At 44.9% G+C, this 21,288-nt stretch overlaps 1 protein-coding gene across 1 annotated transcript in view; it reads left to right on the top strand.

The window, feature by feature from the left end:
* LOC137058782 (NACHT, LRR and PYD domains-containing protein 1 homolog) overlaps window positions 1-21,288 on the top strand; it is a 99,261-nt gene that overhangs the window by 18,306 nt on the left and 59,667 nt on the right. Inside the window, exons 6-9 of the mRNA XM_067432239.1 lie at window positions 7,514-7,591; window positions 7,683-7,724; window positions 10,204-10,269; window positions 12,988-13,251. Coding sequence (XP_067288340.1) covers window positions 7,514-7,591; window positions 7,683-7,724; window positions 10,204-10,269; window positions 12,988-13,251 — 450 coding nt within the window. The remainder of the gene's footprint in view (window positions 1-7,513; window positions 7,592-7,682; window positions 7,725-10,203; window positions 10,270-12,987; window positions 13,252-21,288) is intronic.

Genomic DNA, 21,288 nt, shown 5'->3' with positions numbered 1-21,288 from the left:
GGGAACCTTGGGCACATATCCAGGCCGGGTCTCAGGATCACATGAGAGTTACCCAACACGAATTCCAGGCACGCTTCATCAACCGAAAATGCCTGCAGGTCTCCTACCCTCTTGATGGAGGCCAATGCGGTCAAGAGCACTGTCTTCATAGACAAGAACTTAATATCGACTGACCGCAAAGGCTCAAAGGGAGCCCTCTGCAGAGCATACAAGAGGGTACAAGGGGAGCGCGAGGAGGATGTAATCTCCTCACTCCCCTCAGGAACCTGATGACCAGGTCGTGCTGACTTACCGGTTTGTTCTCCAAGAGGTCGTGGTAGGCAGATATTGCGGCCACGTACACCTTGAGGGTGGAAGGAGACAGCCTTCGATCCAACCCTTCCTGGAGGAACGAGAGCACAGACCCGATCAGGCATTTCCAGGGGTCTTCTTGGCGAGAAAAACACCAGGTGACGAAGAGGTTCCACTTCAACGCATAGGCGTGTCTCGTGGACTCGGCCCTAGCGGAAGTGATGGTAGCCACCACCAAAGGTGGTAGGGTACTCAAACCTGCCGTGTCCCATCCAGGAGCCACACGTTGAGGTTCCAAGGGTCGGGATGCGGGTGCCAGAGGGTGCCCCGTCTCTCAGAGAGGATTAGCTGTCTCAGAGGAATCAACCAGGGAGGGGCTGTTGCAAGGAGTAGGAGTTCTGAAAACCAGGTCCGGCCGTGCCAATACGGGGCAACCAATATGACCTTCTCCTTGTCCTTCCTGACCTTGCACAGAACCTGTGCAAGAAGGCTCACTGGAGGGAACGCATATTTGTGCAGGCCCCTGGGCCAGCTGTGCGCCAGTGGATCCGTGCCGAGCATGGTCATAGTACAGGCTGCAGTGGGAAGAGCCATGGGAGGCAAACAGATCTACCTGCCCATCGCCGAACTATTCCCAAATCAGTTGGACTGTCTAAGGAATGGAGTCTCCTTTCCCCAGGGAGTGGCTGAAGCTGCGAGAGCTCCTCAGCTGCACAGTTCAGGATCCCCGAGATATGGACAGCACGAAGAGATCTCAGATGCTTCTGACTCCCTAAAATGAGATGGCGAGTTGAGACATGCGACGGGAGCGTCGACCGCCCTGGTGGTTGATGTATGCTACAACGGCCATGTTGTCTGACCTAACTAGTACATCTTGACCCCTCAGCAACGCTCGGAAGCGGTGCAGGATAAACTGTACTGCTAGCAGCTCGAGGCAATTGACATGCAGGAGGCGCTGGGTTCCTGTCCAGGATCCTGCGACAGCATGTCCATTGCACATGGCACCCCAACCCGCTGTGGATGCATCTGTTGACACGACAATATGCCTGGAAACTCGTTCTAAGGGCACTCCTGCCCGTAAAAAGCTGAGGTTTGACCACGGGTGAGTGTCTGTCTGCATGCCCAAGTCACAGGGACCCGGAGCGTGCCAGACTGCCATGCCCATCTCGGGACTCGATCGCAAAGCCAGTGCTGAAGCAGTCTCGTATGAAGCAATCTGAGCGATCTTACCGAGGCTGCAGATGCCATATGCCCCAGGAGCCTCTGAAATAGTTTCAGTGGAACCGCACTCTTGCTCTCGATTTGTAGAAGGCAAGTCAGCAGTGACTGTGCGCGCTCGTTGATAAGCTGCGCGCAAATGGCGACTGAGTCGATCTCCATACCTCCATACCATATCTCTGTGTTCGCACCCCTGCTCTCGAGAGTGACTCAGTATGAGCCAGTCGTCTAGGTAGATTAGGATGCGAACCCTGTGCTGCCTGATAAAGGGCTGCCTCGACAATCTTTGTAAAGACGTGAGGGGACAGAGGTAGCCTGAATGGGAGGACCGCGTACTGATATGGCCACCCTTCGAAGGCAAACCGTAGGAACGGTCTGTGTCAAGGAAGGATGACATGAAAGTAGGCGTCCTTCAGGTCGATCGCTCCAAACTAGACGAACGCATTTGAAAAGGCGTTTCGCTGTCGACATCCTGAACGGAAGTCTGTGAAGGGATCAGTTTAGGACATGCAGGTCCAGGTTTGATCGTAACCGACCGGTTTTCTTGGGTACAATGAAGTAGAAAAGTAGGCTGTAGAAGCCGGACTTCATTTCGGCTGGAGGGGCGGGCATAAAGACATGGAAGAGCGAGTTTGGTTTGGAGGAACTTGACTGGCCTGCACAGAGTCCTGAGCTCAACCCGATAGAACAGCTTTGGGATGAATTAGAGCAGAGACTGTGAGCCAGGCCTTCTCGTCCAAACATCAGTGCCTGACCTCAGTGCCTGACCTCACAAATGCTCTTCTAGAAGAATGGGAAAAATTCCCATAAACACACTCCTAAACCTTGTGGAAATCCTTCCCAGAAGAGTTGAAGCTGTTATAGCTACAAAGGGTGGGACAACTCCATATTAAACCCTACGGATTAACAATGGGATGGCATTAAAATTCATGTGCATGTGAAGGCAGATGTCACAAAACATTTTGCAATTTAGTGTATGTTTAAAATTAACCAATAACATTCAAACTCTTAGTAAATAGCATGGGTGTCAGAAGCAAAAATAATTAAATAAATACATTTTAAAAAATTACGATTATGACAATTTTTTCAATACTTTTAACAATTTTCCTAAACTCTTAACACCACAACACACCTACATCGCACAATTGCCAAAACATTTATTTTCATGATCAAAATCATGCCCAACACTATTTTTCAAAATATAAAATACACTATGTCTAACAAAACCCTAACACATGCTCCTCCAACAGGAACATTTAGTCAATCAAAGCAAAATGTCATAAAAACACTGACACTAGATGGAATTACAGAACCTGCATTATTTTGTGTCAGGTCTGCTCTGATAGTATATTTTATTTATCATAGATTATGTATCTTTTGAAGACTGTCCAAATTTTGTTTTGTTGGGTTTAGTAAATGCATGCATTTTGTTTCTTTTGCTGCAAAAATTCAATACAAAAAATAAATGACCCATCTCAGAGTAGCTTTAGAGAATGACCTTCAGTTTTATTTCATGATCAGCAATCACCATGTTGACAATAGCAAGTCCCTGTTCTTCATTTAGGAGCTTTCCTCTGCACCCTGAGGTAGATGTTGAATCATTAAAAAGACAAAATACAGTCCCCTTTCAGTCGATCACGTTCGACGTACGTCGGAACATTTACAAAACGAGTGTTTACAAACGAGCCAATAAACATTGGCATGTGGACCCTGCTCTGCCCGCAGCGCGGGTATAAATACAGAAACAGAAGTGCCGCACTTCACTTTCAACTTCGGAGCTGAACTTTCCTGTTACCAGCCTTTTATTTGTGTTCTACGAGAGAGTTTTTTGCTTTACTTACGAGAGTGCTCAGAGAGGATTTTTTTTCTTCTGCTTCGTTGGTGCAGGTGAGACGCCGCGTGGCAGAGATTTGCTGCGCAGTAACAAAAACAACAGCTGTTTTCACAACTCGCTGGGCCTTCCTTGAGTGCTCACAGCGGGCTTGCACTATTGAACCGCTGTGAGCCGCGGCCACCTTCCCTGTGTGCTTCGCTCTAACTGAGCAGTTTATCCTTTCTAAAAGAGCTACACGGTTTGACCCTGCATCTTTTTCAAGATGTCATTCAAACCGTGTTTCTGGATGCCATAGTTTTCTGTCCCCAGTTGACGGCCACGAGCGCTGTCTCGCGTGTTTGGGCGTTCATGTGATCACCCATGTCATGTTCCCACTGCGGGAATATGACCATCACAGTATTAAGGTTTAGGCTCGAATACCTCAAACTGGGTGGAGTCCCAATGCACATCCCCTGATCTAATGGTCCTTTCGCTGCAAAGCAGAGAGCTGATACTTTGGCTGATGCCTTTGGTGGAGACCTGAGGATTAAAGTGAGGGCACTCCTGCCGGGACCCTCCCCCCTCCACTGCGGCGGAAGAGCTTCTACGAGAGCATCCTGGTCCTTTCCATGGGTGGCCAGCCATTACTTTTGGGGCTCCGACTGAGGATATGATCTCGATTGCTTCATCAGGGGATGAGCTAATGAACTCGAGAGATGAGGATTCGTCTGCGTTGCCCCCTTCGAATGTGGTAGCGTTGCCCGAGTCTGATCCGGAGCTCACAGCTATGCTTTCTCGGGCCGCCACGAGTATTGGGCTCAAGTGGAACCCTCCACCCTGTCCCGAACCCTCGCGGATGGACGATATCTCGGGATCTCGGGACGGCCCGTGCTGGTTCTCAGCACCCCGCCCCAGTACTATTCTTACCGGAAGTGCATCAGGAGCTCACAAAGTCGTGGATGGCGCCATACAACACCAGACACCAATCGACTGACTCCTCCGTACTCACTACCCTCGATAGTGGTGCAGCTAAGGGTTACATGGAGATCCCCTCAGTGGAGCGGTCGGTAACGATGCAGCTGTGTCCTAAGACCACTACTGACTGGCGGGGAAATCTGCGTCTCCCCTCCCGGGCGTGTAAGTTTTCATCTAGACTAATGGGCAAGGCTTACGCAGCCTGTGGGGAAGGTAGATCATCTTTGCATGCCATGGTGGTATTGGAGGTCTACCAGGCCAAAGCGCTCAAGGAAATGCACGAGGGAAGTTCCGACCAAGGGGTTATGCAGGAACTGCGTACTGCGACGGACCTCGCCCTCTGGTTGATGAAAGTCACCACACGCACCCCGGGTGGGCCATGTCCACACTTGTGGTCCAGGAGCGCCTCCTGTGGCTGAACCTGGCGGATATGCGTGAGACCGACAAAGTGTGGTTCTTCAAAGCCCCTGTCAGCCAGGCATTCTTTTTACCACCATGTGGAGGGGCGATGCCCATGTCTTGCGGTCAGAGATCAATGTCCTGCTGGCGAAGGACGCAATCGAACTGGTTCCTCCAGCTGATATGAGGTCGGGGTTTTACAGCCCCTACTTTATTATACCCAAGAAAGGGGGTGGGTTAAGACCGATCTTGGACCTGTGCATTCTGAATGGGGCCCTGCAAAAGCTCCCGTTCAAAATATTAACGCAGAAATGCATTTTCGAATGCATCCGTCCCCAAGATTGGTTTACAGCAATCGACCTAAAGGATGCTTTAGGATACTTTCATGTCTCTATCCATCCTCAACATAGACCGTTCCTACGCTTTGCATTCCAGGGGAAGGCATATCAGTACAAAATCCTGCCCTTAGGGCTGTCCCTGTTGCCTTGGGACTCGACGACTGGCTTATACTGGCCCAGTCTCGGGATAAGTTGTGCGAACACAGGGACCTGGTGCTCCATCACCTCAGCCTGTTGGGCCTTCAGATCAACCGAGAGAAGAGCAAACTCTCTTATCTCGGTATGGAGCTGGACTCAGTCAATCGGACTGCGCGCCTCACTCCAGAGCGAGTCCGGTCAGTGTTGAACTGCTTGAATACATTCAAGGGCAAGACAGCAGTCCCACTGAAATTCTTTCAGAGGCTCCTGGGGCATATGGCATCTGCAGCCGCGGTAATGCCACTCAGATTGCTTCATATGAGACCGCTTCAATGCTGGTTACACGACTGAGTCCCAAGAGGGGCGTGGCAGAGCAGTCAGTACCGGGTCTTAGTTACTCCTTACTGTCGCCAAACCTTCAACCTGTGGTCAGACCCCTCGTTTCTCCGGGCCGGAGTCCCCTTATAACAGGTGTCCAGGCATGCTGTGGTCTTCACGGATGTTTCATCCACGGGAAGGGGGGGCCACGTACAACAGACACACAGTTTTGGGTCTGTGGACGGGGCCCCAACTGTGTTGGCATATCAATTGCCTAGAGTTACTGGCAGTACATCTTGCCCTGGCCCTCCGTGCGAATGGCAACTCCACCCCGGAGTGTCCTGCTGATATGGGACCACTTCGGAGCCGCGCAGGTAGACCTGTTTGCCTCTCCGGACACGACCCATTGCCAGTGGTACTACTCCCTGACAGGATGTACCTTAGGCATAGATGCACTGGCTCACAGCTGGCCCCAGGACCTATGCAAATATGGTTTTCCCCCAGTGAGCCTTCGAGCACAGACTCTGTGCAAAGTCAGGGCGGACAAGGAGCAGGTCTTGCTAGTTGCACCCTATTGGCCCAACCGGACCTGGTTGCTCGAACTCTCACTCCTTGCGACAGCCCCTCCCTGCCGATTTCCGTGAGGAAGGACCTTCTTTCTCAGGGACGGGACGATCTATGAGACCCACGTCCAGACCTCTGGAAACTCCATGTCTGGTCCCTGGACGGGACGCGGAGGTTCTAGGTGGCCTGCCGCAGGCCGTGGTAGACACCATTACTTCTGCTAAAGCCCTCACTACGAGGCACCTCTGCGCTTTAAAGTGGAACCTAAAGTGGAACCCCCGAAGGTGTTCGATTAACGTTGTGCTTTCCTTCCTGCAGGATGGGCTGGAGCGAAGGCTGTCTCCCTCCACCCTCAAAGTGTACGTCGCAGCAATAGCGGCGTATCACGATGCAGTAGACCAGACTCAGAGCTTTAGAACCTCAGAGCTAGCCTAGAAATCTAGACGAACCCTGGCGGGAGCAAATCTAATCTGCCCGCGAGTGTCTTCTAGCAATTCTTAAAACACTTCTGAGCTGTAAACGGCAAACTGTGGTCGGGCCAATCACATTGTGTATAGAGTCGGTGGGCGGGGCTTAACATAATGACGGCCGAGTTGCGCTTGCGTGCTTCTTCTAGTAAACACAGAAATTAGCGAACGGCGGTCGAATCAGCTATGACCGTGACTCTGGAAGACTTGGAAATAAGCTTTTCTCTGAGAAAAGAACAAAGAACGGCACTGAAGTCATTCTTAAGAAGGGAAGATGAGTTCTGAGTTTTGCCGACCAGATACGCCGAAAGTTTAATCTGTCAACTAGCTCTGGTTGGTTGTAGCGCTATCCAATTGCGTGCACGCCGTGCAGAGGGAGTTTCTTTGTCAAAGATGTCAAACATCTTGACGTGGGTCTGGCTTGTCAGGCTACCTCAGAGAAGCTCTTCATCTGTTACGGAGGCCTCTTCCTGGGCACTGGCTCAAGGCACCTCGCTGAAAGACATATGTAGAGCTGCGGGCTGGGCAACAGCTAAAACGTTTGCTAGATTCTATAGCCTACATTTAGAGCCAGTACCCCAGTGACCAGTAGCACTAAGTATCCATTCTAGTGTCGGCTTGCAACGCCACTTGAAAAAGCGATATGCGGTACGTCCACTTCCATATTTATTCCCACGTTGTGGGCGGAGCGGGGTCCGCATGCCAATGTTTATTGGCTCATTAGTTCTGACTGTACGTCTCCGTTCCCTCCTTCAGGGAACGAGGGTTACACACATAACCGAGATGTTACAAGATTGTTGTTTGTATATAGACTTTATTCTCCAGTCAAACAAGCGTGCAGCATCTTTAGATTTTCTATTGTCTATAGAACAAAAAACAAAAAACAGAAGACTGAACACACCAAGGGCTGAAAAGGACAGGGCTACATGAGGTCTCTAAAATCAACATGCAATATTGTCTTCATAACTGTTATATTTATTTTGATTTTAAAGGATGTATCCAGAATCATATTCTGATATGGCTGCTGTAACTCATGCTGTCTTGAGAGGACGGACACTGCGCTCACAGCGGTAATGTAGGCTCACACACAAAGCTCTTTCACTGGTTTCTGTTTCTCACTTTTATATCTCAGAGACTGATTTTCTCTTTATGCTTTTGCAGAGTTAATATCGAGTCAACTCTGTTTGTCCCTGGACTTCCCAGGTAAAGAACATTTGCATAATACATTTTTTGAAGATTCTGATCATTTGCAGTGTCAGTGACAAATGAAGCATTCGGTCACGTTCGACGTACATAGCAACTGACCGACGAATTGGGATCTATTTTCAAAGACCAATCTGCTTTGAGTGTTTACAAACAAGTCAATAAACATTGCCATGCGGACCCTGCTCCGCCCGCAGCGCAGGTATAAATACAGAAGCGGAAGTACCGCATATCGCTTTTAACTTCGGAGCTGAACTGCGCTGTTACCAGCCTTTTTGTTCCTGATTCTACAGAGACTTAACACTTGCCTAAACAAGTCTGCTTAGGAGAGGATTAACCTGCTGCTTCATTGGTGCGGGTGTTACGGTGGGATAAAGTGACTGGCTGCACAGACAACGAGCACTACAGTTCGCTGGGCATTATTGAGTGCTCACAGCGGGCTTGCACTATTGAACTGTTGTGAGCCGCCGCCACTTTCCCTGTGCGCTTCAGCACTAACTGAGCAGTCTTTTTCCTTTCTTAAAAGAGCTACACGGTTTGACCCTGCGTCTTTCTCAAGATGTCATTCAAACCGTGTGTTTCTGGATGCCATTGTTATCTATCCCCAGTTGACGGCTAAGATCGCTGGGTGAAATGCATATTTGCGTAGGTCTCGGGGCCAGCTGTGCACCAGTGTATCTATGCCTAAGGTACCTCCTGTCAGGGAGTAGTACCACTGGCAATGGGTCGTGTCCGGAGAGGCAAACAGGTCTACCTGCACGCCTCTGAAGCGGTCCCATATCAGCAGGACGCTCCGGGGTGGAGTTGCCATTTGCCCGGAGGTGTACACTGACGAGAGATCTCGTCGGCTGTCTGGTTCAGCGCACCTGGGATGTGAATGGCACGAACTGACCTCACAAACTTCTGACTCCACAGGAGGAAATGGCGGACGAGCTGGAGCATGCAACAGGAGCGTAGACCACCCTATCACGGATGAGGAGCAGGTCTTGCTAGTTGCGCCCTATTGACCTAACCAGACCTGGTTCCCCGAAGTCTCACTCCTCACGACAGCCTCTCCCAGGCCGATTTCACTGACGAAGGACCTTCTTTCTCAGGGATGGGACAATCTATGAGAACCACGTCCAGACCTCTGAAAAACTCCATGTCTGGTCCCTGGATGGAACGTGATTCTAGGCCTGCCACAGGCCGTGGTAGACACCATCACTTCTCCTAGAGCCCCCTCTACGAGGCGCATCTATGCTTTAAAGTGGAACCTGTTCATTGAGTGGTGCTCTTCCCACACTTCAGGGTCATCCCTTCAAGCCTTTGCAGTCAGTAGAGTTGAACATCCTGTCCATGAAGACAGTTCTCCTGACTGCATTAGCTTCGATCAAGAGGGTGGGGGACCTGCATGCACTGTCGGTCAGCGAATCATGCCTAGAATTCGGGCCGGCAAACTCTCACGTTGTCCTGAGACCTCGGCCTGGATATGTGCCCAAGGTTCCCACCACTCCCTTCCGGAACCAGGTGGTGAACCTGCAAGTGCTGCCTTCAGAGGAGGCAGACCCAGCCCTGGCTTTATGTCCTGGCCGTGGTCTTTGCTCTTACGTTGACCAGACTAAGAGCTTTAGAACCTCAGAGCAGTTCTTTGTCTGTTACGGAGGCTAGCAGAAGGGAAAGGCTGTCTCCTAGCAGAGGTTTCGCCCACTAGATCGTGGATGCTATAGTCTTGGCTTACCAGTCCCAAGACGTTCCTTGTCCGTTCGGGGTACGAGCACACTCAAAAAGGAGTGTTGCTTCTTCCTGGGCACTGGCCCAAGGCACCTCGCTGACAGACATATGTAGAACTGCGGGCTGGGAAACATCTAACACGTTCGCTAGATTCTATAGCCTCCGTGTAGAGCCGGGATCTTCCTGCATTTTTGCCCCCAGTGGCCAGTAGTGCTAAGTGGCCGTTTTAGTGTCGGCTTGCAACGCCACTTCCGCCCTCTGTGCCGGATACATGCATCTATTCCTCTCCAGTTGAGTTCCCTGGAAATGGCTAACCCTTTCGAGCTCCTCCGTCATCCTTTCGTTGTCAGACGTTGTGGCCATCTGACACCAGGCCTGCACCCGTATGCTTGTTCAACGTGTGTGTTGGGTTCCATATGTTGCGGGCTGTGTTCCATATGTTGCGGTCCCCAAATGGCTACCCCACATGTCTATTTTCCACAGTATCAGCTACCCTACTCAGCTAGCCCTGTGTCTTTCCCTTGACAGAGCCCGCTCTGTCGTCTCTGGCGGTGTTCTTCGCTGACGAGTGTTGAGTGTTTATTACTAAACTAAACTAAAATCCCCAAACTAAAGAATAAAACTTGACGAAATAAGGAAATAAAAGCAGATTAGATGAACACTAACTCATAGAGGTCATTTCTTTATTATACCAGGCTCACATGCTCAAATCCCTCCATTGTTTGTTTTTGACTTTTATATTTTAGTTTGTCTTTGTCTGTCTTTGCAGTGGAAGGATTGAGACATTTATCAAATATATATCAGTGGATCTGTCAATCAGTGAAGATCTGTCCAGGTACAGAAAAATCCCCTTTTCAAGCATATTTTAAACTTTCATAATTCTACATTTAAATATAAATTACAAATAATAACCTATATTATTATTAACAATAATAATAAATATATATATATTACATATGTAATTAAATACATATAAAGTAAGTATTAAGTTGCTCACAGTTTTTTTCAGTCGCTAACAAGCGTTTGTCCAACCAAATTTTCAAATCTCTACACACAGTTAGCACAGCATCTGTCTTTTGTGGCCATACCATTCACACATTTCATGTCGTTTTCACACAATATGGAGTCAGTGAACACATTCACAATGCTTACATTTTCTTAATAGACAAGCTATACCTTCCAACAAAATTGTGGATTGGTTTTGTAGTATTTACAAATGTTAACACACAACATCCCACAATAGAAAAAAACAATACTCCAAACCTTAGATACCATATCAAAACCCCATGCTTCTGCAATGATATCAGTTAAAAAACAATATATCTCATCCGATGATAAACAAACAATTGAATAATTGACACACAGCTGATTTATGTTTGGTAAATTTGTCCAACCACAGCTGATTCCAGTGGTAGAGGTTATTTTTTCTATTACATTGACATTTATACAATAAAAGGAGGACTTTGAGGATTTATGTTTTTGGAAACAGAAACATAAAAAGACAAACACTGTAATGTCTGGACAAGGAAGAGTAAGAGCAAGGGAACCAGGGAGAAGAGCAGGCCAAGTGAGAGATGCAGTCAGATGTGCAGGTGCAGTGAGAAGAGCCGTGAGAGATGCAGCGAGGGGTGCAATAAGAGGAGCAGTGAGAGGTACAGGAGCAGTGAGAGGAGCAGGAGCATTGAGAGGTGCAGTGAGAGGAGCAGGAGCAGTGAGAGGTGCAGTGAGAGGAGCAGGAGCAGTGAGAGGTGCAGTGAGAGGAGCAGGAGCAGTGAGAGGTGCAGTGAGAGGAGCAGGAGCAGTGAGAGGTGCAGTGAGAGGAGCAGGAGCAGTGAGGGGTGCAGTGAGAGGAGCAGGAGCAATGAGAGGTGCAGTGAGGGGTGCAGGAGCAGTGAAAGGTGCAGTGAGAGGTGCAGTGAGAGGAGCAGGAGCAATGAGAGGTGCAGTGGGGGATGCAGGAGCAGTGAAAGGTGCAGTGAGAGGTGCAGGAGCAGTGAGAGAAGCAGGAGCAGTGAGAGGTGTAGGACCAGTGAGGGGTGCAGTGAGAGGTTCAGCTGCAGTGAGAGGAGCAGTGAGAGGTGCAGTGAGAGGTGCAGGAGCAGTGAGAGGAGCAGAACAGTGAGAGGTGCAGGAGCAGTGAGAGGAGCAGGAGCAGTGAGAGATGCAGGAGCAGTGAGAGGTGCAGGAGCAGTGAGAGGAGCAGGAGCAGTGAGAGGTGCAGGAGCAGTGAGAGGAGCAGGAGCAGTGAGAGGTGCAGTGAGAGGTGCAGGAGCAGTGAGAGAAGCAGGAGTGGTGAGAGGTGTAGGACCAGTGAGGGGTGCAGTGAGAGGTTCAGCTGCAGTGAGAGGAGCAGTGAGAGGTGCAGTGAGAGGTGCAGGAGCAGTGAGAGGAGCAGGAGCAGTGAGAGGAGCAGTGAGAGGTGCAGTGAGAGGTTCAGCTGCAGTGAGAGGTGCAGTGAGAGGTGCAGTGAGAGGTGCAGGAGCAGTGAGAGGAGCAGGAGCAGTGAGAGGTGCAGTGAGAGGAGCAGTGAGAGGAGCAGTGAGAGCAGCAGGAGCAGTGAGAGGTGCAGGAGCAGTGAGAGGAGCAGGAGCAGTGAGAGGAGCAGGAGCAGTGAGAGGAGCAGTGAGAGGTGCAGTGAGAGGAGCAGGAGCAGTAAGAGGTGCAGGAGCAGTGAAAGGAGCAGGAGCAGTGAGAGGTGCAGTGAGAGGTGCAGGAGCAGTGAGAGGAGCAGTGAGAGGTGTAGTGAGAGGTGCAGGAGCAGTGAGAGGAGCAGTGAGAGGTGCAGTGAGAGGTGCAGGAGCAGTGAGAGAAGCAGGAGCAGTGAAAGGAGCAGGAGCAGTGAGAGGTGTAGTGAGAGGTGCAGGAGCAGTGAGAGGAGCAGTGAGAGGTGCAGTGAGAGGTGCAGGAGCAGTGAGAGGAGCAGTGAGAGGTGCAGGGAGAGGTGCAGGAGCAGTGAGAGGAGCAGTGAGAGGTGCAGGAGAAGTGAGAGGAGCAGGAGCAGTGAGAGGTGCAGTGAGAGGTGCAGGAGCAGTGAGAGGAGCAGGTGCAGTGAGAGGTGCAGAAGCAAAGAGAGGTGCAGGAGCAGTGAGAGGAGCAGTGAGAGGAGCAGTGAGAGGTGCAGTGAGAGGTGCAGGAGCAGTGAGAGGTGCCGTGAGAGGTGCAGGAGCAGTGAGAGGAGCAGTGAGAGGAGCAGTGAGAGGAGCAGTGAGAGGTGCAGGAGCAGTGAGAGGTGCAGTGAGAGGAAAAAGCTGCCGTTTTAGCTAAGAGGGGGCTCTGGGCATTAACTGTAATAACTCCGCATTGCAAGCACCAATCCGGTTTGTTTTTTTCTATAGACTGTACTCACAAAGATATAACGATCAAGATAAACTTAAAAATTAGCCGGAGTTGTCCTTTAAGAGTTTAGAAAAAGTATCAGAAGTATGGGTAAGCGCTTGTTAGCGATTGAAATAAACTGTAATCTCAATATTTTTTACCTGTAATGATGCAATAATAGCTGATGACAGAGAATTGTGATTAAACTACTAAGTCTGTCCTTGATTTTTTTTTTTAGCGTCAGTATAAATACAGCCAAAAACATTATGATTGAAGTCATGTTTCCACAGTCCAGTATAATTACCTTTGACTGGACAAATGTCTTTCAAGAAATTCAAGCTTGGACAGAAATTGATAATGAGAACGGAGATCTGCCAATATTTTCCCTCCAATCTTTGCCTGGACTGAAGAAGATGGAGCTGATGATGCTCACTCTGACTAAGCATCATATTACTCAAATGATCTCTTTCAGTGAAAACTGCCCCAGTCTCAGAGAACTCAGGTACGACATGATCTCATGAAATCACTCATGCATACACATATTATCTCATGCTAAGGTAACAAAGAAGAAATGACTTTAACTAAACAAAGGACTGGTCAGAAATACATGGGCCCTCATCAGATTTATGCAACCCAAGCTCATTGGAAATACGTGACTCTGCCTACATTTTTGCAACACCCGAATTATGTACCTCCAGGTACGTTTGCCTACACTTTTTGGGTGAAATGTCCACCGGAGGCGCTAAGTGGTAATATTTTTTCTCCATTCCCAGACTGATCTCATGAAATAGCGTATATATGACATGCCAATTCGTATGCCATTTTGGCGTGCTATCAAGACTCATAATCGCTTTTTAGCGTATTTATCAACGTTGTTTAATTCTACCCCCCTACACTGCCCCTACCCCTAAACCTACTGTTAGGGGTTAACAGCTTATGACCCAGGACCAGTAGTGAAGAAATGAAGACAGAGTCAGAATTGCAATTAAATAAAAGAAAAATTTACTTAGGAATAGTTTGCAGTTTTAAAAGCAGAAGCCAGCTTCAAGTCTCACAAGGAGTTCGTAGGCCGCGCTCCCGCTCTCACCGTCTCGTTGCCTCGCCCTATTGTACATACAATTGTCCCAACAGTTATACCGTTTTCAAGGTCTATCCACGTCATTACTGCAATGTGGATGATTCTGATTGGCTCAGAGATGATGCACAGTCATGGTAAATTTCCACTCATGTCAGTTAATCTGATGCACGTTTCCATAGTCGTGTCACTGGTTGATGCTCTCACCCCAGAATTAAGCCTGTAGTGATCTTCAGGATCTGGAGCAGAGCCAGCTTGCCCAGAACAACAAGTCCACCCATCTCTTAGGATGTCCATTGTACACCATTCTGATCTGTAACATAGAATATTGCGCACATACACAGTCTCTCCAAGGTTGGAGCTGATTAAGCTCCAGTTCTAACCCAAACCTGCTGATAACACGTGCTTTCTCTCAGTGAGAGGGACACACAATAGTACAGGCAATATTCATCTTGAGTCTTTAGTGTTTCAGTAAAAGGAAATATAAAAGGAATAAAATATAATAAATTAAATGAAAGACAAATCCATATTTTATCTCTGGAAGCCGGGCTAAGTGAGCAAACCCTGTTACTGCACTCCTGACATGTTAGGTGTGTGTGTGTGTGTGTGTGTGTGTGTGTGTGTGTGTGTGTGTGTGTGTGTGTGTGTGTGTGTGTGTGTGTGTGTGTGTGTGTGTGTGTGTGTGTGTGATACATCAAAAATCCAAACACATGACCATGTTGACAGTGTTTAGTGACACATCACACATCTCTAGGCCAGACCCTCAGTCACTCCTCAGGGACCAAATACACACTTTAGAAAACAAGAAACATTAAGCAAAATAATAACTGGAAAGAATTATTATAATAATATAGAAAGGTAAATATTGATTAAGGTTTTGATTGTGATATATTTACTATATACAGGTATATTGAAGCGGCAGTGGATTTCAGAATCCCCCTTCACTACCCATCACACACATGCACACACCATAGACTGTAAAAAAATATGGCCGTAGTGTCCGTGACGTCACCCATAGGATTCTGATAAGCCGTTCTGAAGCTTAAAGTAGAGTCGAGCTGGGCGTTGCCATCTTGTGAGCGAGTCATCGCGTGTCACTCCCGGATAACAGAAAATGGGCAAAAAAGCGGGATGTGCGCGGAGCTGAGGTGACGCAATAACTATAGACGGCGGATAAATGGCTATCCACTCGTAACCAAGCCCTTAATTATGCAGAACTTTAAGGCTTTATATAACGTAAACGAATGAGTTATAAAAAAATTCACCCCCTCACAGTTGTCATGAAGATCAACATTAGCCTTATAAGCCAAAACCACAATTTGTACCAGGCTGTAAACATGTTTTTTTCTGCTTTAAAGTTGAGAATTTTAACATGGGGCTCAATGAGATTCTGCTCCCTACTGGAGCCTGTCCCTAGTGGCCAGTTGAGGAATTGCAGTTTACATTACTTCCGAATTGGCTTCAAGAGAGATCGCGGGAGGTTGCCGCTTGGCACACACACAGCCCCTAAACCTACCCATCACAAGAAACATTCTGCATTTTTACATTTTCAAAAAAACTATTTAGTATGTTTATTAGTGTTGTAGTACTCGAGACCGGTCTCGAGACCACTTTTTAAAGGTCTTGGTCTCGTCTCGGTATCGATCGCATTTTTACTCGGTCTCGTCTCGGACGAAGATGACTCGGGATTTTGTCTCAAGACTGGTCAAGACCACAGCTGAAGGCATATAAAGAGCAGAGAACTCCACCCTGCGCGCACTCTCTCTGTCTTCAAAATAAGCAGATAAGCTCTCTCTGATACTTCACATATTAATCTAAATCAAAAGTTCAGAAAACCGAATCCATGTTGAACGTTGCGCGTTCGGACAACTGTTTTGAAGTACCGCTCGGTGTGAATTGAGCTCAAAAATGTTTGACCAGCTAAACAGCTGACATAAATCATACATTAAATAAACAGGAAACAATTTCTATCCAGTTATGAAGTGTTTTCTGTGTGACAAACCTTCCGCGATGTTCTGACAGCCGTGATTCACACACAACGGGTCTGCTAATGTCCGATTCACGACCAAATGACTCATTTGAACCGAATCATTTTAACAACGGTAATAAGAACTGATCTGTTCAACAATGAACTGAACGAATCAGTTTAATCATTTACTCAGAACACCTCAGAAATGAGAACACAAGTGTGCTTACCCAATTTAGCAAGAGTGGAGAGTAAGAATTATTAGTTTTAACGGTAACGCTTTAGATTACGGCCCGGAAAGTACTGCATAATTAAAGTGAATTTACAGCATAACTTTCTGTAATTATAGTGTAACTATAAAGTAAGTATATGGGAACAATATGTAATATTGGGGGAATAAAGGGGTAACTATCAGGAAAATTTATAAGTTATTTATACTGTAAGTATTTTTTAATTAAGGGGTAATTATACTGTAAGTATTTTTTAATTAAGGGGTAATTATACTGTAAGTATTTTTAACTAAGGGGTAATTATACTGTAAGTATTTTTTAATTAATGGGTAATTATACTGTAAGTATTTTTTAATTAATGGGTAATTATACTGTAAGTATTTTTTAATTAAGGAGTAATTATCCATGTAATTACGGGGTAAGTATGGATGTGCGGGCTGTAAATTAAAGTGGCTCTTGTTCTCCTCTTGTTTCGTGTAGTTACGGGGTAAGTATGGATGTGCGGACTGTAAATTAAAGTGACTCTTGTTCTCCTCTTGTTTCGTGTAGTTATGGGGTAAGTATGGATGTGCGGGCTGTAAATTAAAGTGCCTCTTGTTCTCCTCTTGTTTCGTGTAGTTATGGGGTAAGTATGGATGTGCGGGCTGTAAATTAAAGTGACTCTTGTTCTCCTCTTGTTTCGTGTAGTTATGGGGTAAGTATGGGTGTGCGGGCTGTAAATTAAAGTGTCTCTTGTTCTCCTCTTGTTTCGTGTAGTTATGGGGTAAGTACAGTAAAAACACAAATACAATCTGATATCACTCAGAAACCTTTATTTAAAAAATGAAAAATAAATTTAGAGCACATTCATTTCTCTTGCTTGGCTTCATCCTCCTCTTGTTCCTCTTCTTTTTCTTCCTTGCCACAGATGAATCTTAAGAAGGATCCCACATGTCTAGCTAGTATTCTGTAACTGTTACACTGAAAATACAGTGCTCGCAGAAATATCCTCACCTTTTACTCGTCTTTTACCCTCATGTAATCCGAGATGTAACAGCCAACGACTTTATTTCCTCAGATGAACATAGATAAATAAATAATCTCTGCTAATTAAAAGTCATTTGGGTTTCTAAGAGTTAGGCATCAAACAGCATATACAGCAATAACTACAGTAATCCATACGATCCCAATGGATAAGTGTTTGCAAGAAAAATAACAATATATCGCATCCGACCAGCAGTTATCTGCGTGTGCATGCGAGGGTTGATTTCACGCTTGACGTAACTTGAAGGGTCAAGCGTGACGTGCGCGCGCCGAAAAACTCTGGTCATGTGGATGTCTGATGCTGTCGTTTTTTTATGCTCACAACAGTATACAAACAATAACATATAACATAATAATATATATAATATAATAATAGCAATTAGAAACAAACAAGAATAAAATACAAGATAGATTCGTTCTCGCGTGTGTTTCAGATGAAACGTGCACGAGAACGTCATGAAAGCTTGAAGCGTCTCATGCACGCGCTGGTAACAGGCAAGCTTTCATGACGTTCTCATGCACGTTTCATCTGAAACACACGTGAGAACGGACATTTCTTGTATTTTATTCTTGTTTGTTTCTAATTGCTATCATCATATATTATGTTATTGTTTGTATACTGTTGAACTTGTGAGCATTAAAAAAAAAAACGACATCATCAGACATCCACATGACCAGTTTTATAGCGCGCACGTCACGCTTGACCCTTCAAGTTACGTCAAGCGTAAAATCAACCCTCGCATGCACACGCAGATAACTGCTGGTCGGATGCGATTTATTGTTATTTTTCTTACAAACACTTAACTTCAGAAGACATTGATTCATCCATTGGCATCGTATGGATTACTCTAGTTATTGCTGTATTTGCTGTTTGATGCCTAACTCTTAGAAACCCAAATGAGTTTTAATTAGCAGAGATTATTTATTTATCTGTGTTCATCTGAGGAAATAAAGTCGTATACATCTCGGATTACATGAGGGTAAAAGACGAGTAAACGGTGAGGACATTTCTGCACGCACTGTATTTTCAGTGTAACAGTTACAGAATACTAGCTAGACATGTGGGATCCTTCTTAAGATTCATCTGTGGCAAGGAAGAAAAAGAAGAGGAACAAGAGGAGGATGAAGCCAAGCAAGAGAAATGAATGTGCTCTAAATCAGTTTTTTCTTTTTTTTTTTTTTTTCTTTTTCTTTCATTTTTTAAATAAAGGTTTCTGAGGGATTTCAGATTTAGTATGTGTTTTTATTGTACTTACCCTGTAATTACATGAAACAAGAGGAGAACAAGAGCCACTTTAATTTACAGCCCGCACATCCATACTTACCCCATAACTACACGAAACAAGAGGAGAACAAGAGCCACTTTAATTTACAGCCCGCACATCCATACTTACCCCATAACTACACGAAACAAGAGGAGAACAAGAGCCACTTTAATTTACAGCCCGCACATCCATACTTACCCCGTAATTACATGGATAATTACTCCTTAATTAAAAAATACTTACAGTATAATTACCCCTTAATTAAAAAATACTTACAGTATAATTACCCATTAATTAAAAAATACTTACAGTATAATTACCCCTTAATTAAAAAATACTTACAGTATAATTACCCCTTAATTAAAAAATACTTACAGTATAATTACCCCTTAATTAAAAAATACTTACAGTATAATTACCCATTAATTAAAAAATACTTACAGTATAATTACCCCTTAATTAAAAAATACTTACAGTATAATTACCCCTTAATTAAAAAATACTTACAGCATAATTACCCCTTAATTAAAAAATACTTACAGTATAATTACCCATTAATTAAAAAATACTTACAGTATAATTACCCCTTAATTAAAAAAATACTTACAGTATAATTACCCCTTAATTAAAAAATACTTACAGTATAAATAATTTATAAATTTTCCTGATAGTTACCCCATAATTCCCCCAATATTACATATTGTTCCCATATACTTACTTTATAGTTACACTATAATTACAGAAAGTTATGCTGTAAATTCACTTTAATTATACAGTACTTTCCGGGCCGTAATCTAAAGCGTTACCGTTTTAACTATCCACAGTATTTCAGCTTATGTATGTTGAATGTGTAGTAAAATAAATAGTCTAAAATCATTTAGTTTAGACTGGAGTGAGGTGAAAACAGAACAAAGTTGTTTGTTAGCTAGCTGATCATTTTATTAAATTGTATATGGCAGAAAATATGGCTATTTGTAAACTGTTAATGCTATTTCTAATATTGATATGATTATATACCAAAACAATTCAACCTGTTGGAACAAAAGAAACATCAAGATAAGAGATCATGAGATATAAACATAAGATAATAAAAAATGATTGTTTCATTGCATTTAAACAAAAAAAATGGTGTGTGTGTGTGTGTGTATGTGTGTGTGTGTGTGTGTGTGTGTGTGTGTGTGTGTGTGTGTGTGTGTGTGTGTGTGTGTGTGTGTGTGTGTGTGTGTGTGTGTCAGCCACCACCAAAGACCATTTTTGACCCAGGAAAAACCCTGCACATGTGAGATATTTGTTAAATCAAACTGTAGTTAATCAAAAAATGCAAGTACAGGGTTTCTTTTCCTTGTTGTTGCACAATAAAGCTGCACAATAACATTTTCAATTTGTAAATGACAAATATGTACATATGTAAAATAATTTGCTTAAGCAGCATACTAATGCTTATCTGTATGATACATATTCCACCTCCTGTTATTCACATTCATTTAAGACATAATGGACTGTGTCTGAGATTAATACCTCATCCAGATTAGCATTCTTAGGGAACTTTGAGTTTTAAAATGGGATTGAGCACGCTTCACAAAACAAAACACAAAACTCTGTTATCAGTTTGGTGTTTGTGTCCACCATAGACTGTAAACAATATGGACACGTCGTCTTCAGTGCCTCCCATTGACGAAAAGTTAAGTGTTATTTGCTTATAGAAGAAAAAGATTAATTCCCACAAAGCTGCAATACCTTTTGATTATTTGATCAAAACTTCTCTCATGGTACACTTGCACACCCACACATACGAGAGAAGTGCCAATCATATGCATATTCCACATTTTATCATAAGTGTGGGGACATGCATTGGTCTCGGTCTTGACTCGGTCTCGGCCCTTCAAAGTCTTGGTCTTGTCTTGGTCTCGGTTTAGGTGGTCTTGACTACAACACTAATGTTTATAAATCCATTTACCTTGTGGACACACACACATATTCAGACACATTTTGAAAGCGTAACTCAATCCCTTCCCTAAACCTACCCATTTGTGTATTATAAAAAACAGGATATAACAGGCAGATACGACTGGAGGCACAATTTATTCAGAAAGTACAAATATCCCAAGTGTTCCGAGGCCAAACGATTGATTTGTATGAAGAAAATCCCCAAAAACGATCAGTAACGTCAAATCCATCCGCCAAAGATTAATAATTAATTTCAAATATTGCCGCCAGAAGAAATGTCACATCAGCTTTGACAGCATTTGCTGTCATGTGTCTCATGACCAATTGCGTCATTAGGTCAGCTTTGATTGTAAAATGCCATTGGCTCTCGTGTGTCTCTTGACCGATCGCGTCATTCAACTTGTGTGTATCATTTGAATCAGAAATATGAATAAATGAGTGCGTGTGTGTTCTGTTCGAAAAGGAGCGCGATCATCATTTCAACGACTAAATTACATTAATATCATCTCTGTTCTTCACATAAAGATATCGTCTGACTTCAGAAGACCTGGAATGCAACACGAGTTAATACTTTTATACAGTTTTTTGGTCAGTTTTTGCAATAAATACCTGTGACTCTACATTTATTTGCCTGTTACTGTTACGTGTTTTATTTTGTTGAGAGTTGGTAGGTTTAGGGTAGGAGTGGAATTAGTTGCTCCAAAATATAAAATTAGGCTATAAATATTCATTCTGTGAGATCAGGTTGGCGCGTGTATGTTTACTCGAAGTCATGATATCATGTTGCGCATCTGGAATGGAGAAAAAATATTACAATTTAGCGCCTCCGGTGGACGTTTTACCCAAAAAGTGCAGGTAAATGTACCTGGAGGTACATATTTCGGGTGTTGCAAAAATGTAGGCAGAGTCACGTATTTCCAATGAGCCTGGGTTGGATTTATGTCAATTCATAAGAGCAATATTACACAGTGGAACAGAGTTCTGTAGCATAAGGCATGGCAAAGAATGCACTGTAAATGTTAATACAGTGTAA

The sequence above is a fragment of the Pseudorasbora parva genome, chromosome 22 (genome assembly GCF_024679245.1).
Source record: "Pseudorasbora parva isolate DD20220531a chromosome 22, ASM2467924v1, whole genome shotgun sequence".
Classification (NCBI taxonomy): Eukaryota; Metazoa; Chordata; class Actinopteri; order Cypriniformes; family Gobionidae; genus Pseudorasbora; species Pseudorasbora parva.
The sequence above is the reverse complement of the archived record's forward strand: the minus strand, read 5'-3'. Positions and strand labels throughout refer to the sequence as shown.